This window comes from Morone saxatilis, unplaced genomic scaffold (assembly GCF_004916995.1).
Source record: "Morone saxatilis isolate NCDOM2014 unplaced genomic scaffold, NCSU_SB_2.0 Contig6, whole genome shotgun sequence".
Lineage (NCBI taxonomy): Eukaryota > Metazoa > Chordata > Actinopteri > Moronidae > Morone > Morone saxatilis.
In genome coordinates, this window is record NW_023340206.1 from 8218292 (window position 1) to 8240117 (window position 21826).

At 39.9% G+C, this 21826-nt stretch overlaps 1 protein-coding gene across 4 annotated transcripts; it reads right to left on the minus strand.

Moving 5' to 3' along the window:
• Positions 1 to 8427: 8427 nt before the first annotated feature.
• Positions 8428 to 20413, minus strand: LOC118339727 (chloride intracellular channel protein 4). Of its 4 annotated transcripts, XM_035677432.1 has the most exons (7): positions 19908 to 20413; positions 18038 to 19814; positions 12295 to 12404; positions 11917 to 12042; positions 11494 to 11600; positions 10672 to 10853; positions 8428 to 10520 (listed from the first exon to the last, which is right to left on the minus strand). In XM_035677432.1, the coding sequence occupies exons 1-7, from the start codon at positions 20411 to 20413 to the stop codon at positions 10359 to 10361; spliced, it is 2970 nt and encodes a 989-aa protein (XP_035533325.1). In that variant the 3' UTR covers positions 8428 to 10358. The 4 variants fall into 4 exon arrangements, with proteins under 4 accessions (XP_035533325.1, XP_035533327.1, XP_035533328.1 ...); XM_035677434.1 differs by lacking the exons at positions 18038 to 19814; positions 19908 to 20413 and adding an exon at positions 12895 to 13019; XM_035677435.1 differs by lacking the exons at positions 18038 to 19814; positions 19908 to 20413 and adding an exon at positions 12779 to 12971.
• Between the last annotated feature and the right edge of the window lie 1413 nt (positions 20414 to 21826).

Here is a 21826-nt window from a genome sequence, read left to right on the forward strand (position 1 = left end):
ACACACACACACACACCTCATATCATTCTTACTCTTTAGCGTGCTCAGTATTATGTCCTCTGTATCTCTCCTTCATCACGACTCCAAAATTCATTCATCTTTCTTTCATCCCACCGTCACATGTGTCGGGGGAGTTTTGGGTGTTTGTGGTGGTTATTGGCGAGGTGTCGTCCCACCGTCACTCTGTCAACTTCCTGTCTGAGGGATTAATCGTCGCAATGCGGAACAAAGGAAAAGGCAAAAACCCTCTGTTGGTCTTTTGTCATTTGGACACGACTTCTCAGCCTTTCTGTGCCCTTTGATGTGCATCCCACGCTTCGTTTTACAATCTGTGTGTGTGTGTCTTCCACCCTTTCTTCCAAGTTCAAACTGATCCCAGGATTTTGTGTGTGTGTGTGTGTGTGTGTGTGTACATAAGTTTGCCATGTCGTTTTCAGTGTTTGAATGTTGTATTTGCAAGCTTTGTGTGTGCATGTGTGTGTGTGTGTGTGTGTGTGTGTGTGCGTGTGTGTGTGTGCAGTCAGTGTGGCTCCAGGCCCTCATGCGTCAGAGGGCCTTTCTTTTTCTGTGGCCCCTGAGCAAACATATTAAGAACTACCTTATCACTGCTTATACAGCCAGGGCCACACACACACAACACACACACCTTAAATACAACCCTAAACACACACACCGCATTCACAAAAAGATAGCTTTGACTCCAAACACACAAAGCTCGCCGCCAAACTCCCCAAATGTCACCGATCCATCGGGGAGGAAGAGGCAGGGCTAGAGAGCCTTTCAGGTCAGTCATTGGTTGACGCTGAGCAATCAGTCAGTCATTCAGGGGCAAACTCGGGTTATAAAGGCAAGATTGTTCGGTTGCGTTAGGAAAAGGAACCCATCCGACATACTGTTGACAAGCCTTCTTCAAGAGGCGCATCCATGGAAAATGAACGGAGAGACTAACTTTGTTATATAGATTTTAAAAAAAAGATAATTAACTGTGAAGTTGTTGAGAAGACGTGGAGCTAAAGTAGACGAATACCAATGTCTGGTTGAAAAGCTTAGAAACTTCTTGAACTATCAAAACTGAAGATTTTTGTGTATTTTGGAATTGACTTCAAACTAAAAGAACTTGAGACATCAGAATAGGAGGTATCTAAAACAGTTTGATTTGAGATCAGCTTTAAAATCATCTTAGCGAATATCTACACCATCTGCAACATCAACACAAAGTGGGAAGAATGAGCAGAGCATAAGAAGAAATAACACAGTCTGAGAACCTATATAAAAGAAGTCTTCTTGGAACAAAACTTACCGTTAGCGCTCGTAAATAACTTCTATTTTTTTCAAGTGCTCAGTAACAGCCACTATGTTTAACAGTGCAGCACTAGTGTCTGTGATGAAGGCAGCCATGATGACACTGATGATTCTTGGGACGGGAGTGGAGACAGCACCCACCGAGAGAGGTAAGGAAGCTGTTGAGATATCAATATTAGGGGGCGGCTGTGGCTCAGAGGTAGAGCGGGTCGTCCCCCAATCAGAAGGTTGTTGGTTCGATCCCCTCCTCCTCCTGCCACGTGTCGAAGTATCCTTGAGCAAGATACTGAACCCCAAATTGCTCCCGGTGTGTGAATGTGTGAATGAGTGTAAAAGCGCTTTGAGCGGTCAGAAGACTAGAAAGGCGCTATACAAGTACAGGTCCATTTACCATCCATCCATTTACCATATCAGGCAGGACCAGCTAATGCTGATGGAAATGGTTGGTCTCAGCTGGATGCAAACAGTATGTAACTCCTCAAGGTGCTAAATGAGATGCAGCACGATAAGGCAAATAAGGTCAAGCATTGGTTACAGATTGGCCACTAAAATAAAGTAAAGGGAAAGATCATGGTTGCCACTTCACCACATAAGAGACACTTCCTGCATTGGCACAGGTATAATTACAAATATGAGCATAACTCCTATGATACTGGGCTGGGAAGAGGCTAAACCAACAGTTATGGTCAGACCACAACCAGCCTAACCCACTATTAACTACACAAATTTACTAAAGGTCTCTTAATGAGCCTGTGGGAGGTGTTTTTATGGCGTTTTGAAGGCTTCACCAGATAGTTCAAGCTTTTTGAGCTAGCCTATCCAGCTTATTCTAGGAATCATGTTCATGTTGGCTTACCCTTGCAATTAACCATCTTGAGCAAGAATAGCTACTGTGGCTATAGCAATACCAGTGAACTAGCTTAAAAAACATCAGAACACCAATAAACCAGCAGAATTGTCGCTGGATGGTTCCCAACCAGAGTTTCTCTCAAAGATTTGATTTGATTGAATGGAAATATGCTAAATGACACTAACTTTTATAAGTACAGTCTGGACCTGCTCTATTTGAAAAGTCCTGTGATAACTGCTGTTATGATTTGGTGCTATACAAAAGATATTTGATTTAATTGAATTAACAAGAAGGAAGCATTGATTGGTGGATTATGTGTATCAGTTCAAGAATATTTGTCAAATGAGTCAAAAGTCATTGTCTAAGCATTAGGAAATCAGACATGAACATGTATCAGTTATATTCATTTATACTGTAGGTTATTCTAAATATAATAAAATCCTACATTTTATTTAACTGTACGATATGTTGTGTTATTAGCAACATATAGGTTAACATACATACAGTATTTTTGCTTCATGTTACTAATGGGCTGATTAACAATCACGATGTTCAACTATGGAACAAGAGAGAACGAGATCTGTACATTATTCTAAACTCACTGCCTATATGCAAAACATGGTTTGAATTGACTGATTTAAAATAATGATACATATCTGTGGCATAATTATCATTTATGTCTTTCAGTCAGATGTTAACAATATAGTCTTTAACTGATGAAGAAAAGTATGGGATGGATTGTTGGGAGGTTGAACAGGTTTGGTTTAACTGGACTGTCTGTGCTTAGAATATCATCAGACGACGACTTCAAAGCTACAAATTTAGATTTGGACACTACACACAATACACATTAAATTTGGTAAAAAGTAATTCAGGGACTTTTTGGTCCAGTGTGACCTGCTGACATTCCTTTCATTCCTTACAAAACTTACTCTGAGAATGTGTGTGTGTGTGTGTGTGTGTGTGTGTTTTATTTTGTCTAAACACAAATACACTGAGCTGCATTGTTGCAAAAACTCAGACGTCATTATGCACACACATAAACTCAACTCATACAACTCTTATGTCACAGCTGAAGGTCCCATAGCAACTCTTCTCGTGATCAGCAACGTAGTGGAATCCCACCAAAATTGTGTGTGTGTGTATATTTGAGGGTCATGTGACATCAGAAAAGTAAAGACCTGAACTCAGACAGCTTTCTCATTTTAAACCAAGTTTAATCTGAATGAGTCAAAAGGGAACAAAGGGATGAACAAGGCCCTTCCTTTCCTTGGTTGGAACCAAGAAAAGCTTTTGTGTAGAGAAACGTGGACATAACCAGTAGTGTGGTTCAGACAAAAGGGGTAAACTATAACGTTGGGCCAGCTAGTGAGCTGCCACCACCATGCATATCATACCATCCAAAGTGCACACACTTTTCAATTAAAAGTTGAATCTATAACTCAAATATTTGCAAAAGGGTCTGAAAAAGGGTATCATTCATTCATTGTGTGCTGGCCAATACTACATCCAAACTCATTAAGTTCTCCTGCAATATAACTGTTTTTTCCAGGCCTTGTGAAGCCTTTACATCCTCTTCCCAGTCTCACTCATGCATCAGCCATTCCAGAGAAGTCTCCAGCACTAAATCCAAGCCAGTACCTGAAACACTGGCTTCTGAGTACCAAAGCAGCTGGAGTGGATGGGACCACAAGAATCACTGACAGAACCACTACGGGGACTATCACTGCGGGTAACAGGGCAGGCCGACCGAGGGCCAACCGCGGCACAGCCGGTCCAGATAAACGAGCCCAGATGCTGAAGATGATCTCAGCCCTGGAGGAGCTGCACAGGACATTCAACAGTACACTGAGCTCACGGCTCACCATCATACCACGAGGTAACAATACTGTGAACATGTTAAATTCACTTACTGATGGCATTGCATTTCAAAACTCCATGAAAGAGTTCATGGCTGTGGGTGAAGACTGTGAGCTTAAAGATGAGTTCAGATGAAGTAAATGGAAAGATGTGATTAGTTGCAGAATCACTGTGTGAAGAAAGACTTAAGGTGAGGACAGGTCCACTTGTGCTTAGAATAAACCCTTTTGAATGCTAACATCACAACTGGAAGCTTCCCAGTACAACCCCAATCAAAAGGCCACTGGAGCAGTTGGGCGTCACAGTCCAGTTACAAACAGTGGACATCTGTTTTATGTTGCTATGTGCACCTTAGGTCAGGGTTAGCATTGAATGATGTGTCTACTGTCTCTTTATCGCCACATAAACCAGGACTGGGCCACTGTGCTGCTCATTTTGACTAAAGCTTGTTTTGTTTTTCATTTCAGCAAATGGCAGAAATTCAGGAAGAAAAAATAAAGCAGTAAGTTCCTGTAAAATATTTCTTTTTTGCTTACTGAGCATAAATAAAATATTTTTTATGGGTTTACAGTCTTCATTAAACTTGATTAAATTATTTAATGGTAGATGTTTAATTAATTTATTGATGGATGTAAACAAATTATAAACATTAACTTTTAATCTAAGTTTAGAAGAGCATATGAATATTAGTTTCTCAATTCTTGCTTCTGGTTGCTTTGGTTAAAGGTTCCTGCTGCTGAGGGAGGGGTGAAGCCCACCACTGCGGCCCCAGTCGACAGCACTGTGTCCAGAGCAAGTGCAGACGTCATGGTCCCCAGTCTGACTGGTCGAAACTTCAAGAAGTCCCTCCCACCGCAGACCAAGAAGACCAACAAAAGAGGTGAAAGTCAAGGGCATGAATTTTGCCTTATCTTAGTATTTTTATGAGGGATTACAGAAGAATTCATTGCAAGAGCTGTGAGGGAGTGCATGGGTTTTATTAAAAAGGACAATGTTCATCATCATGTGTACTCATGGTTGACAAAGCCTCTGACTATTTGGTAACCAAATGTTATTCTTCTCTGTCTCCAACAGTGTGTTTCTGGAAGTACTGCTCCCAGAACTGATCGCCATCCCACCCTTTCTCTTCCTCACCCACTCTTTATCTCCTCCCATCCATCCAGACTTGAAATGTTACAACCTATCCCTCGATTTCTGAACAAAAATTACATTTCCATTTCCAGTGACAACAGAGTTAAATGAGAATATTGACTGCACTTTAAATTATCTACCGTATATATGAAGCTGGAGCCAGCAGTTGCTTAGCTTAGCTTAGCATTAAGACTGGAAACAGGAGCTCTGTCCAAAGGTAAGAATATCTGCCTACCAGCACTTTTAAAGCACATTAATTCCAACATTATATATTGTTTAAAAACGAAAAAATCCCAGGAAGTTACTGTGCCCAGCCAAGAAATAGCACATGCCCTCCTGTAACGACATATAACATGTTAGTGTGCATGTTAGTGAGCTTTAAAGGTGCCAGTAGGCATATTTTCTTACATTTGGACGGAGCCATGTTAGCTGTATCCTCCTATTTCCATGCTAAATTAAGTTCCCAAACATAAAAAGTGGGTTGGTGGTTTCACAGGGGGTTGTGTGCTGGATTATTTATTGGCTGGTACCATTAACTTCCTGGCAGCCAAGAAGACAGATGATTACTAAACTTTTACTGGCATGAATGATTTTAATACTTTAGGCCTTCAGAAGCTCATATTGCTTCAACCTCTATCTATCCATCGCTCCATCCAGTCTCCCTTCCTCTCCTCTGACTCTTCTCTGACCTCTGAGTGCTAGGAGACTGTCACCATAACATCAGGAAGCCCCACAGCGGCGCCAGCCTTGACTCGGACCTTTTCATTCACTCGTTAATTAACAAGACTTACCAATCAAAGAAGACGATGTGTGCTCGTGGCCGGGCGCATGAACAAACCTCCCTGTTAACTCTTTCTTTTACTTATGAGACAGACACACGTCGTTTATTTGAATGTGTGCGCCAACTTTAAAATAAAGTTGATTTCTAGCATGGCAAAAAAAACACTGTGACAATAAAGATTGATATTTTATTTTATACACTTACACTCTCTTTAGTTGTTCATTATGCAGACAGACTCACGCTTTGAGGTCCAGTGAGAATTATAAAACTTAAATTCTACATGTAAAAGTGTATAAAAGTAAGAACATAGAGATTATGTCCTTAAATGTAAATTATATGCTCATAATCGGGGAAGTGGGGGCTCTGAAGTGCAAAGTACAACATGTATTGGTTGTATTTTGATTTGGTTTGTTGATTCTGACTAAATAAGATTTCAATTTGATTCAAAATTAATTTTGAGATTTTATTTGTGAATATATACATTTATTTAATTTATTTTTAGTTTTAAGTTTTGTTGATTTGTAAAATTTGTTCTCTTGACATTTTGGGTTTTGGTTTTATTAAAGGTTGTGTTTTGCACTTCCAGCTCACCATAGTAATTCATCAATCATCATTCAATCATTCAACAACTCTGACAGTATGGCTTCAGTTTTACACTATGAGTGAAGAATCAAAAAATATATTTGTGATAAACAAAAATTGTGATATTTTAACATAATTAAACACATCTTAATTGTGAATTTGTGTTGCAACTCAATAGACCTATAACTCACATTAATTAGCACTGGTTGATACATTTAAATCATTTGCTCCATTAAAACATTTAAATATAGAAACCTCTAGATTTAGATTACATCAGCTCTCAACCAGGACTACAACTGAAAGATCAGACCTTCAAGTAATTATTTTTATCTAACAACCTGTCAGCGTATTGTGTTTTGTACTGGAACTCAACAATTATACTATTTAAAGTGTGACTTTACCCAGTGTTATTAGTTCACAGCACCACAATATGAACAGAAAGCCATTCCTTCTCTGGATGTTTCTATGGTAATTGAGCTGTGTTTGCTGTCTGGGTGTGCAAACTGTGGTTCATTACATTCAGAGGGTTCCACAGAGGTCACCATCACTGTCGTCCTGGTGATGAGTGTGTGTGTCTGCACTTCCACAAATGTTAGGTGTGTCTATGTGTCTAAACATACCAGATCTTGCATGTATCATCACATATGCCTTCAGCATTATGAAGTAAAAATACAAAGTGTTTATAATGAGAAAGCAGTGAAATTATAGATTTTATAGGTAAAAACAGGGCTCATTAAAGGATTAGTGACATCTAGTGGTAAAGCTGTAGATTGTAACCATTTGAACACCACTCAGCCTTCCACCAAGCGTGTAGGGGAAACTAAGATGGCCACAAAACTCAAAGGGCCCTATCTAGATCCAGTGCTCATGTCTGTTATGGGCTACTGAATCATGGTGGTTCAAAATGTCAGACTCCGTAGAAGTTCTCAATTCATATTTTCAGGTCATTATACACTAATGAAAACATACCAGCTGTGGCTCAGAGGCAGAGCGGGTCATCCCCCAATCGGAAGCTTGTTGGTTCAATCCCTGGCTCCTCCTGCCATGTGCTGAAGTATCTTTGAGCAAGATACTGAACCCCAAATTGCTCCCGATGCACAGCATTGGTGTGTGAATGTGTATGTATGAGTTAGTTTCTGTTCGATGGACTTTGCCACACTGAGTGAATGTGTTGTGAATGTTGGGCAGTAGTGTAAAAGCGCTTTTGAGTGTCGGAAGACTAGAAAGGCGCTATACAAGTACGTCCATTTACCATTTACCATACCAATATTATATTCCATTTCTGCCAATAGATTCTCCTAAATGTTACACATTGGAGTAAAGTTTTAATTAAATTGTATCATCTGCATAAAGCTTTAAGTGCATGGAGTCTTTACTGTGCCACTTAAAAACATATTGATACTCCATACAACTGATCTGCCGATCAGATCCAGAGGGATACTCTGAGTCCAAAACTTTAAGAGACAGGTCCACCTTAGGTCTTGGTTCAGTACGCTTTGAGATTTCTTGTTGAAATCTGTTGCTGTTCAGTTCAAGGCAAAGCCTCTGTACGCACCCTAAGTATATGAGGATATCAGCTTAGCCAAGACCTATCTACATCACATCATGATGACACTCTGGTATTCACTTTCAGTAAGCAGGAAGTAGCAGGTTGTATATCGCAGCTGATCTGGTAACAGTGCTTTCAGTCACCACTGAGAGGAGCTCCAACGTAAGACGCTGCTGATTCAGTCAGTGACAATAATGAGTCAGTACAGTCAACTCAGCTGGAGGATTCTGTGTTAAAGACTTGTTCGTAAATGTACTCAACACCTCTGCTTCACAAAATTGTTTTGTGAAGTTATTCTTGAGCAATGACTTTTCAAAGCAATTCACTTCCACATTTGCATGAACTGATAATGAGAGAAACACAGAACAAACATAATGATAAAATCAGTTTAATAAAGATTCTCCCCAGAGAGGATATAAGGCCAGAACACAGCAGGCTGATGTCAGGGTTGGTTTGGTGCTGATAACACTCATACATCTCTGCCAAACACTGAATGGCTGCAAGACATCCACGAAAACCCACTAAACCACTTCTGTCAATCAATCAGACAAGTGATTTTATTTAACTAAAGGTACATTCAAAGGAACTAGGAAAAACTGGAACATTTGTGCCTTCTCGTTAAGACATTCCCAAAATACCTGAAATAAAATGCCAAATGAACTGAAACAAAACAAACAAAATATGAAACAGTAAATCACCATGGCAGGAGGCACTGTTTTTAACTGATCAATGTGATTCTTGCAAGACATAAATGCAACTATATCACCTGCTGTTCTGAAAATGGTGGATGCTCAAAGGGACCTCACCATTAAACTGGTAACAGGGGCAAGGACTTTTTTGGACAAGTGACACAGGATTATAATGGTGGCTTTTGAGTGTTTGTAACTCATCATCAAACAGTTGTCATCACCAGTTAAACCAACCAGCACCGAAGCCTGCTCACACTCAGTCAGTAGTATTAAGATACAAAGTATGTCAAAGAAAATCACAATATGAGTAAATAGTGTCAGTATACATATTCAATACAATTAACTGTTTATAAAATGTACAAATAGAAAAGGCTCTTAGCTAGTCGGGCCTTGACATTAGACACTTAATTTAACTTTCAAATTTAATGTGACTACTGATTCAACATTAACATCAAGACAGAGACATTTAATGAAGGAAATTGAATCAGATTATGTATTTTATACACAGTGCATACACTTAGAAGTGGATTGCTGGAGAACAACAAGAGAAAGATCTGTTGAACACTGAAGTTCAGTTGTCTTTAAAATTATGAATGGAATTTTGATCAAGTAAGGCTTAAAGGATATTTCTGATATTTCTACCCAATTACTGAAAATCTGCAAATGTACAAAACTAAACAGAGCCATGGAAGTTGTTTCCAGTCTTTGTGCTAGGCTAAGCTAAACAATTCCTGTCTCATATTTAGCGTACACATGAGCGAGTGGTTCCATCTTCTCATCTTACTCTGGGCAAGAAAGCAATGTATTTTCAAAAATGACAGACCAATGCATTAATGCGTAATTTAAAGGGCCGTCATTGACAATACCGTGTGTGTAATGTTCTTTAATTTCACATTAGTGTTAACGTAATTAGAAATTTGTTTAAATAGCAGATTCCTGTGTATATTAAAGGTTCTGATTAAAATTTAAGTGTTAACTAATCTATAATTCTTAGACAAGATAGTCTTTCTGATACAGTAATACTGAATAGTAATGCTTGTTAATTGCTACTTATTTAGTCTTTGCAGTGAACTTGGCCCTGCCATCGTCTAAAAACTGAAAGAAAAAAAAAACAAGAACTCAGGAATTAATTCTGAAAGACCTCTAAAAACTGGTTTTCATTATTTGTAAAATGATTAGCATAAAGATATAACTGTGCAACCCAACCTGTGAGAGCATGTACACACACACACACACACACACACACACACACATACAAACACGTAATCAATGTTCCACTTCCAAGCTGATGCAGAAAAGGAGTTAATAGATGTTTTAATATTAGTTTCGATCGGACTAATCTATATCCTGGAGTTTTTATTCTTCATTTAGCCTCCTCCCCTATATCTTCATGTAAATTCATCAGGATTCACCCACCAGTTGGATTTCTTTCCTCATTATCATTTTCCCCATCCCTTACTTCTTCATGACTCTCATCTCTCTCGTCATGTTTTCTTTTTTTGTCTACCACCTACAGGCATGCATGATAAATCTCTCCATGGTTTACTAAAGTAATTTTTCTCCTCTCTGTTATTTATTTACCCCCATTCTTTCCTCCATTCCCCACTCTTCCTCTTATTTGATTCGTTTTGCAACATCCAGATAGGCAAATTGGATCTCCCTCTCAGCAGGGCAGGTGCTGGTGAACTCCTCCCTCTGATAGGCGGAGTTTAAATACCTCCACACCCCTGACATCTCTGCTGGAATCTCAAAGCCACGGTATTTCTTGGCTACGACCTGCAAACAGAAAAATGCAAACAGGAGTGAGTTTACAGGAGGATCATCTAGCAGTCCAAATATTAAAGTCTTTTTTTTTTTTTTTTTAATTAATACTAAGTCTTCGTAGATCACTGTTTTCCCTACAATATGAAAATTAGGCTGAATGAACCTTAAGGATGTGTAGTTTAGGCAGCAGGTTGCAGTCAGCCAGGGTGAGCTCAGACCCATCTAGGAAACTCCTGGAGGACTCGGGCAGGTCTCCTGCTGCGTCAGCATCAATCTCGTCAGGCAAGGGAGTCCTCAGGAAGTCATCCAGACGCCGGAGAGACTTCAGCAGGGCTTTCTCTAAGGCTGCAGATAGGATAGAGAGAAAGAGTAGTAGATTATATTACAACAATCCTCTAACCTCAACCACACCGAAGCTAAACATAACAGTTAAGGCTGCATATTTTTGGCCACTTATGGGAAGCCGAACAAGCTGAGAAATGATCACCTCATAAAGCTGATATAGTGAACGTGTTACAGAGCAACATAAGCATTAATTCATGTCATGTTTGTCCAATATTCTGGTTTATGACCAAATATTTGTAAGACTAATGACACTCCCATCAACCTCAGCCATATATTGTGTGAAGTGCTAATTTTGCATTTGTTAGCATGCTAACATGCTAAATTAACATGGTTAACAAGGCAAACATTATACCGGCTAAACATCAACATGTGAGCATTTTAGTGGCGCACCTTTGCAGCACATTTGTGCCGCAGCATAGCATGTGTTACAGGATGACAGTAAAAGGCGCTCAGCAACACCTTTCACATTACACATAGTCGTTTGATCTGTTGTTAACATAAAATATTGACAGTGTAGCTTTAAGGAAAATCCTATGTATGAGTATGAGTGAAATAATTTAAAGCCAACCCTCACACATATATGCTCTCTCTGTCTCTGTCTCTGTCTCTCTCTCTCTCTCTCTCTCTCTCTCTCTCTTACCGTCGTTGGTGTCTTTCCGTGGGTTTTTGATGTAGGCTGAGAACTTGGCGAACACATCGATGCCCGCTGTGTTGGCTTCACGATGTTTGGGAGCCAGTCTGGGGTAGCTGAAGAAGTGAGGACACATAAAAGAAATAAACTGAACACCCTTGCATACTTAATGCTCACGTACTGTGCTGACATTTCATAAGGTATGATGAAATGAATTGTTTCTGCATTTTGTCCTTACTTATTTGACATGCGTTTTCTTTACATTGTGATTTGCTAAACGTCATATTGCTTCCGCAGGGTAAATGTAGCATAAGAAGAAGAAACTCGACAATGATTATGTGCAGTTGTGTTGCCCGGAGAAGCATAATTCCAGCTTGAGCCTCCTCTGACCAGCTACTGTATATACATGTGAGTTTGTGTGTGTTTCTGTACCGTGGTGGGGTCAGTTTCTCCTCCAGGAACTCCTCTATCTTGTTGACATCAACCTTTACCTCGCCGTTAAAGGTCACAAAAGGAGGGTTGGTTCCGGGAGCGAGGTCCTGCAGGTCAGCCGGCTTCCTGACAACACAAAACAAAAACACTGCAATAAGGATGCAAATAATATCACTGTCAGTGTTTTCCAAGCTATTACTATTCATTTTGAATATACTTGCCACAGAAAGTGAAGCAAAAGTATGGGCATTACAACATCCTTTCTGTTGTACAGGACTATTACTTCAACCAGAGTGACTGTATTTACATACACAGAGAATTAATGTTCTGCATGGTGGATCCTATAAGGACATTCAGAGCATGAATATGTAGTATTACCGTTTGAGGTCAACGGTGGTGACGTTGAAGACGACTCCTTTAAGCCACAGGATCATGAAGAGTCTCTGAGAAAACGGACAGTTGCCAATGCTCTCCCCATTACTTCCCGCCTACACACACACACACACAAATACACACAGATGCCCATAAATACATACACAAACAAGTTCAGAAATAAGAAAATGTGTAAAAAAGTACAAACTCACAAAATACCCCAACCATACTATAGCCATACATACTGTAGATATTGTATGAATACTTAATTCAAAGGCATTGACAGTGACTGAGCATTGCTTCTGTAAGTGTAAGGAGGATTTGCAGAAGTTTACAACATCACTTACCTTTACAAACAGTTCAATAGTGGGGAAGCCCAGTTTTTTAATTGCAATCTCATACAGGGACATGTTGAATATTGGCTGATGGCTTTAAATGTTGAGTGAAAGTTCACACTCCTCTAAAAACACTAAAGAGTATGGCATCTTACCCCACAAACAAAAAGCAAAAACCAACAAATTCAGCTCAGGACAAATATAGTATAATCCATGTTTAGTTAATCCATAACATTGGTCCTGTTATCTTCCACCAAAGCATGATAATCACCAGCACCATGTCTGTCCATCTGCCTGCTCCTCAGACTGCTTGTTTGGTTTTTTCTGCTTCCTCTGGTATGTCTCCACCACTCACAATCCCTCTTTGTCACAGCAAATATTAAACACAGTCTCAAGTGAAAATATGTGTGTGCGTTTGTATTAATCACATTGTGAGGAGAAGAATCTGTCCTCACAAGAAGCTAAGCATTACATTTGGTTGTGGTTATGGTAAGGGTTGTGGTTATGTCTATAGTGGTTACAGTTCTGGTTAAGACAAATAAAGATCCTGTCCTATTTAGTGCTGAAGTCTCCAGGAGCTGATATCATGTGGCAATATTCAACATATAACACACTAGATCTATTTTATTGTTTTAACACCCCTTTGATTTGGTCCATATGCGTCTTTTACCATTGTTTGTCTTTATGAGGCTCCTTAAATGGCCAGTCCAACCAGCATTTAAAACGGAGGCATTTTAAATTAATTCATTTAAATCGCTGTGATCAGCAAATTCTCTCCAGGGGTGAAGTAAATGCACGCAATTTATTCACATTTAGGAAAACTTCTTTAACCAGTAGCAACCTGTCTCAATCCCTGTTCAGACCAAAGATTCACAACAATGTTTTAGCCGTCTGATGGCTTTGCCTTTTACTCATCTTGTCAAATCTCCTGTGGCTGGTTTTTGAATGTCAACCAACAGGCAATCAGCTCATAGTAAAGTCAATTGGTCAACTCAGTTACAAACTGTCAGCTGGTCAAAATAGAAGAGATTTGGACGGAGGAAAGAGACAATTACCTCATCAATTTGTCTGAGACTTAAAGAAGGAGGAAGTTATTGCGGTTTATTGGCGGTATTTATTGGCTCCATTCATAACTTTTAGATGCATAGCTTTTAGACAGGAGTCAATGGTTAAACGTTTCTTTTGAATAAACTGCGGCAATAATTTTATTGTTTGCGAAGTTGACAAGCGTGCTAACTGACAACAGCATGCCTGAAGGAGTAAACGTCACTGTACAGAGAAGATATCAGAAAGCTCAGAGATCAACTACACAGTGCCAACATGTTCCCATCGCCAGCGACAGCAGTTCGTCATCTTGCCCTGCAAGAAGATCATCAATGAGCCTTAACTTACATAAAGCCTGTAATCTGACAAGAGGTCAGAGTTTGTGTGAAGTTGGGAGGCACAGAACAGTATAAGAGCTCCTTCATTTTTCAGAGGAGTGGGCGGTAGTGGAATCTCTGCTCCATCACAAACACACAGACAATGTATCCAGTGTGTGTATGTGTTTATGTGTGTGTTTGTGTGTGCTGCAGACGGGATGGAAAGATGTTTTTTACACCCACAGCAGCTGAGATGTCTCTTTTGTTTTCTGTCTATTATTTTCATGCTGTGTACATCCAGTGTGGTGTTTTTTTTAGCTCTATGTATGGTTGGTCCACAAAGATTTCACCATGAGGCCAAAGGCTTATGAGGGTGTGTGTGTGAATGCATGAACAGGTGGATCCATGCACTATGTGATACATTACATATGATCAACTTGTCAGAAGCCAAAATCTCTGGGGAAAATTGTATGGATAGAGGTTCTGTACCACTAAATATTCCACTGAAAAATGTGATAATCATAATTACAATCAGAATCAAAAATATTTTGCAGGACATATCAGATTTAATCTGGAGAATTTACAATTACCTTCAAATTAAAATGCACACACAATATCCAGTGTATAACATATATTACAAATGAATGTGTGATAAGGGACTGAAAAATGAGGGGTTCCAAATCCCACAGTGGAAACCTTCACATAGGCCCTAGAATATACTGTATAATGCCTGCAATATACTGCTACAGGCATTTTCTGCTGTTTCTGCTTTCTGACCAGCCACCCAGGAAATGCCTGTGAATCTTTTTTTATTTCTTTAAATTTCATTTGAATTTTTTTAATTTCTGAACCTCTAAATGCTTTGGTTGTTTTTCAGTCTCCCACTCATTTTTCCATACTTTACTTTGCACCTATCGCTGTTGTATACACCTACTTAGTTATGTTTGTGAATTGTTCATGTTGATATTTAAATGTGTTCTCGTTTCTAGGAATCAAGTCATTGTTTCCTTTTATGCCTAGTAAGTAAAATCTTACTAATTACCGTTGGGGTCTTGGCTCTAGGGCTTTAACCCTGTACTGTAAATCTATCTGATTAACAGGGTCAGAATCCTTATCAAACAAAGCTACTGCATTCTTGTTATCTTGTTTGGTCTTTTCTGATAATTAAAATGCATTTTATTTGGTCAGAATCTGGCTTCAAATCCACCATACAGTATGTAATGGTTTGGTAAGACAGGGAAAGCTTCACAAAAACAATTGAACTTGGACAGCTGGAGGTGCAATAGGAGCTGTAGGTGGTGAACTGCACAAAATTACAAGAATAGAGTTATAGTGTACCCATTTTAGAAATAACAAGAGCAACAAAATCATGTAAGTTACAGAAAGTGTGTCAAAGAAAAGTTGAATAAAGGTTGTTTACATAATTAAAGTCCACAGGAAGGGGGGGTCAGGTAGGGGGGTGAGGCTGAGCAGGAGTGTAAGTAGACGGGACAGTTTGGGTCAACAGATCAGTGGTGGACCACACCAACAGGTCTGATTTTAATAGATGGACAATATCAGCCATATGCATCGAAAACCCAGTAAACCTTTACCAGTCAAACCATGGTCTTTGAGACTGTTCCCTAGCTGTTAACATAATGAAAATGCAGAATTTAGTTTGAGGTGTTGTTTCCAGCATCACTGTGCCCAGAGCCCTCAGTAGCAAACAGCAGGCTAATCAGCTTACAGAGTGAGAATGTAGAGATTAACCCTGCATGCTGCTGGCAGCAGCAGCATAGCACCATTATTCAGTCATTGGTGCCCTAAAACTAGCTCCACTAGCGTGTCATACAAGATGATGACAGAATGGAAATATATTGTATTTTATGACAAAATCATGTCATTTTTAAAGAACTACTCAATGAAATCCTCTCTAAAAATTTACTGGCACATGCTTGTGTAGTCCAGCGACACTCAAGGACGCTTGAACCTTTCCATAATATTTCCATCTACCTCACTCTGTGCTGCCAACAGAGTCCCTGACAAAGGCAGCCATTGTTTGAATGTGAGCTCCCACGGAGAACAGGCCTGTTGTGTGTATGTGTGAAGCAGTTCTCAGATATTAGTGCATTTTTTTCTTGGCGTTAAACCTCTCCGCTGGCCGTCAGAAGGCTGCCCTCTTTTATTCTCGCCTCAGTTAGGAATGTGCTGCCCAGCCAGAGAGCAAAATTGACCTCTGTGTGTGTGTGCAGGTTAAGATGACAACTACATCATTGTGAATGTTTAAGCACATAAATGCAAAATGTGGAAAGTTGTACAGTATGTGTGCTTCTGTTACTTTGTCCACAACCTTTAGATTGCATGCATGTGGCAATGTAGGCTTCCGTGCCTGATGGATTAGGATATCACTGTCTTAATGGGATAAGGTAAGCAGATCAAGATGGAGTTTCTCTCTCACTTGCTCTCTATCTCTGAATCACACACATACACGCCAGATTATGTGCCAGTAAGGACAACCACATCACTACAGCACGTTTGTAATCAGAAGGCAACAAGTAACTGTGATTCACGCAACCATTGTAGTGTTAAAATTTAGAGATCTCTTGTCTGCATTAATACTGAGTTCCCCTGATGTCTCTTGACTCCATTAGTCTTAATAGAAATGATCACATGTTTACCCAGTTTTCATGTCACCATAATGGCACCACTACAAATGTTTGGCCATAGCAGCTCTGAAACAGAAACACCTACATCATCATACATACACATAATGTACAGTAGTACATGTATATCAACGGCTTCTCTTTAATTGTATCAGTTGCAATTAACATTTTTTTACGCCTTTCCCCGTAAAACCAGACACAACAATGATGGAGGCAAAATTAACATTCCTTGTATAATGTTTATCAAAATCAGTTGACTTGCTTAATAAAACAAGACATATATAGACAGAACTGTACTAAAAAGCACAGTTTTGAGTTTGCATGTATATATGCAGCATATGGAGTCATCTGACACTAATATACAATAAATACATGAAAGATGTGCTGCATTTTGTTTCAGTGGTTAAATGTCATTAGTGTTGTGTTGCTTTGATCTGTTGTGGGTTTTGACAGCCTGTGTGTTGCTACTATTTTCTTTCCAGCAGGCATGCTACAAGACTGCCTGCCTGGGCTTATGTCCATACCCACATAGCCAAAATGGCTTGGCACAACAACAGCCTAAATCCTGTGTTCGTGTTTGCCAATCATGCCAGTCTCCTGACGCATGATGCTACAAAACTGGTCCAAGTTTACTGGTCCAGCGTAAACATTTCTCAAAACTTGGCCTTAAGGCAGCATATGTGAATCTGAGTCGACTCACATTTGGTCCTCCAAGACCAGAACAGGCCAGTGCACTGCCACGCTGCAATTGGCCAAAACATATGAAGGCTACTGACTACAACAGGTGCACTGATACAATACATCCAGTAGAATACAAATCGAGGTGAATTTTGCATGGTGATTTGTGAAGTTGGGAGGCACATAACAAATTTTTTGAACAATTTAAGAGGTTAGCAGAACATTGTCCCTTTATTGTGTTCCATTTTTTATTTATTAAGTTATTATTATTATTATTAAGTTGAGTATATTTTTAGTAGATACAGCCCCATTATGACATTTTACGACCATTAAAACCATAATGGTCACTTTGACCGAAGAACTAGGGATGAGCAAGTGCACTATTACCTGTATCTGTATCTGTTCAACCAACTAAATTAGCTGTATTCGTATCCTTAGTCGGCGTGGGCAGAGCTTAAACCGGAAGTTGGCTGGACTAATTGGAAGTTAATTTAGGAAGTTGCTATATTTATTCGCAATGTTTTTGATCACAAAAGTAAGACCTATTCAGAGATAGTATGGATGAAAGTATGGATATTCACACATTTTACTTGTTTGATAGTAATTTCAGCCAAGTTCTTCCAAGTCAACCCTATGAGTAATCATGGAGAAACACTCCTCTTTCTCAGTGCATATGAACAGTTATTGACTCAGGGTGGACATACATAATGTGTTGGTTCATGTGGTTCATTACCTTGACATAGAGCGAGATCTCATAGTCCTGGTCTTGGGATGTTCTGCGTACAGGAGGCAAAGGGCTCTCTACCCTCCTGTGGGAGATCAATTTCACCTCCTCTTTCTTTTCATTCATCTCCTCCCGCTGGGGGAAATACGAATGGCCATCCTCCAACAGCACCACTCGCTTTTTCTTCACCTGCTCATCCTTCTTTTTGGGCAGGGAATCGTCTTTGATCACTGACTTCAGCTCCTTTATCCAGTCCTCCTTCCTTGGCGGACTTTTCTCTTCTGGAGATGTTTCCTTCGTCACCCATTCTTTTCTTCCCCTCTCAGATTCCCAGGTGTCTTTTTTCACAGGTTTCAGTTCTTTCCTCCAGTCTTTCACTTCTGGTGCACTCTCTTCCTCGGGTTGATTTTTTTTGATCCAGTCACTATCTTTTCTCCTAAGTGACAGCACTCTTGCTGTCCCCCATTCTTCTTTCCTGAGCGGCTGTGGCTCAGGACTCAAGATCCCATTCTCCATTGCTTGCTTGAGTACTTTAACTTTTCCATTAATATCTAACTCTACCTGTCTGTTGTCGTCTTTCGGCTTCTCATCCTTCTCTGCCTTTCCTTTTCCATCTTTCTGTTTCTCATCATTCTCCTTGACAAGTTTAACCTTGTTAACCTCCTTTGTCTCCACTATGGTGGTGGGCTTTTGTTCTTCAAGTTCTCTACCCGGGCTTTCCTCTATCTCTTCAATCTCATCATCTAAAACAGTCACAGGCTCTTCCGCCATCTCCACCTCTTCCTCCTTTTCTTGTTCTTCTGCTCCTCCTCCTTTCTCATCTTCTACAATTGCCTCCTGTCTTTGCTGTTCTTTCAAGTTTTCTCCCCAATCTGTCTCTGCTTCTTTGAAAGAAGAAGGATGTTCTTGCCAATTGCCTTGCTTCTCTGTAGACTCATTCTCCTTTGAGACCTCACCTCCTGGCATATCAGGTTCAGTTTCCTCCAGTTCAAAAGCTTCCTCCACCTGGTCCAAATCTTTATCTTCCTGTGTGTCTAAGAAATCTACCTTAGCTGGGATTTCAACTTCAACCATCTTCTCTTCTTCCATTTCTCTTTCTAGTTTGTGCTCTCCCTCACCCATTGACTCTTTAATAACGTTATCGCCTTTCTTCCCCTCCTCTTCCACACTCTGTCCTTCCCTATCCATCACTGTTAGAGTATTAACCCAAACCTGTCGCACTTGCTCTTCCTCTTGCTCCTTCTGGTTGATCCCTACCATACTTGTTTCCTCAATCCCTCCTTCTGCCTGCGAATGTTCTTCAGAGGGTAGAAACTTCTTAGTTGTCTTATCCTCAACCTTTGCCTCTAAGCAATCCTCCTGTTGCCATGTGCTGTTATTATTAATGGACTCAACTTCATGTTTTCTGTGGTCTGAGTTGTCTGTCTTGTCAGTTTTTTTTATTTCATCTTTATTCTCACTGATTAATTGGTTTGTCTGATTTGTCACCACTTCGATTGTGCTAGCTGTATCAGCGGTTATGCCACTGTTGCCAACAGTTGAGGCTTGGCATGCATCATCTTGATTGTTGACTTGTTTGTTCATTCCCGTGGTAACAGGGTCCACATCTATTGTTTGATCCTCAACACTTCCTGTTACCTCACCATCAGTGAGTAGAATAACAACTTCTGTTTTGTCTGCGTCATCAGTAGACAACTGCGTACCCTCTGCTGACCCTTCTTCATGAGTACCTGAGCCCTGAACATGCTCTTCATCATCAGTACTGGACACTAACTGGTGTTCTTCTAACCCATTGTCTCCATCATTGGTCTTATCCTCCCTTAGCGCTATTTCTGAGCTTTCTATCACCGCCTCTAGTTTTTTTTCCTCATCGTCCCTGTCTTCATTCCTGTCTAATGTCTGCTCTTGACCTTCCTCAACCTCTATCAGTGCTAAAAAGTGACATGGATTTTCAGCACCTGCCTTTGTGTTTTTTGACACTTCCTCTGCCTTGGCTTTACCTTCTTTCTCTCTTGTCTGTTCATCTGTCATTTTGTGCTCTTCATCCTCCACTTCTACTCCTTCCTCCCCATTTTCCTCCGGGTTTTCACCTTCTCCCTCCTCCTCTGTTATTACTCCATTTGATAACACTTGAATAATCCTCACCTCCCCTCTTTCACTCTGCTCTCTGCTTTCTCCCACGGCTTGCCTCTCTCCTGCTCCAGCCATCATCAAAACATCCTCCCCCACTTCCTCGGCTAGTTCCACCTCCTCATCTTCTTCTTCTTCTTCCTCCTCATCCTCTCTTCCTCTCTGGGTATCCAGGTCTGAACACATACCTAGTGGGCTGAGGACAATGGAGCTATTTGACAGGTCTGGGTTTGGGCAGGAGTCTGACTGAGCCATTAAGAAAGTTCGAGGAAATGACAGGACACTTACTTAAGAATGATTGGTGCGCAGGTTTCCAGGATCAGAGTGCAGTTCTACAAGATGTCAGGTTTGTGGGATAGATCTGGTATTCCAGAAAAGGTCAAAGACAGATTTTGGAGCAGGAAGTGTCTTTGAGGACGACAGGGTTCCAAAGATTGTAAAATAAACACAGTATTCCAGAAAATATTCAAAAAGTATCTCACAGTGTTTCTGATGTTCCACGGCAAGACACAAGGAGTAGGAATAAAGTTTTTCAAAAGTCACAAGAGGACTCGAATCCTGGAATAACTCCCAAGTTGCTTTGAGAAGGATGGTTTTCTGATTCCACAATTGTACCGATATGGAGCTCAGTTTTCACAAAGATCTGAAGATTGTAAAAGACCTGTAGGATTCCCAGGAAGTTCCAAATTTGCAGGAAAAGGAAATAAAATCCAGATTATGAGATTTCACCTCCAAAGATCATGAAACAATTATTCGGGTGCATAGGTTTAGTGTTTGGAAGTACACATTCTGTTTACTCCTCTGCCTGTGGCTATGGGGCTCTCGAATCAGTACGGCACCTTGAGCAGAGTTAGACATCAATAAATACAACCTACCTACCTCTCTCTCTCTCTTTCTCTCTCTCTCTCCAGAGGATTAAATGGAGGCTGATCCCCACATGACCAGGTGCTTAAACCCCTCTGCCACCCAGGGACCAGCACCACTTGAGTTGAGTTGAGGTTTCTTACAAACTTACACTCATACGACACACACACACACACACACACACACACACACACACATTACATACGGAACACATACACACTACAGCACTGACATGACATACAGAAATGTTCTCTTCTATTTCTATTTTGAAAGTAATTATGTAATTACAATTATCCGTAAAAATCAGTTATTCTAACCAATGCATCATAATCAATAACACATACTATAATTAATTAATATAATTAATTAATTATAATTTAGGTTTATATTGTTCTCCATCTGTTCAACTAATTTATTACATACATGCTTAAAACATTTTTTAAATTAAATTAAATTAAAGTCTCTCTCTCTCTCTCTCTCTTCATCTGCACTAATCACACATGCTTATCTTCTATAAATTAGATTACAGTGACAGCTATACAATGATCTGTAATAAAAATCCTGTAATAAGTAGAGCTTGCCACAAGAGGGCAGGATCTTGACTTCAAATAACATCTTGACCACAGGATCAGTAGAGCAGCGATGTTAAATGCTGTATAATGTGTTGAAAACATTTATTTCACGGGGGAAACATAAAAATAACTAATTAAAAAAGGAAAGAAAAAAGCTTTTGTTGTAGTTCTTTATTCTGTTTTTTTTATGTTCTCCTTTTTTGATGGGGCAGTTTTTAATGTGTTCAATATA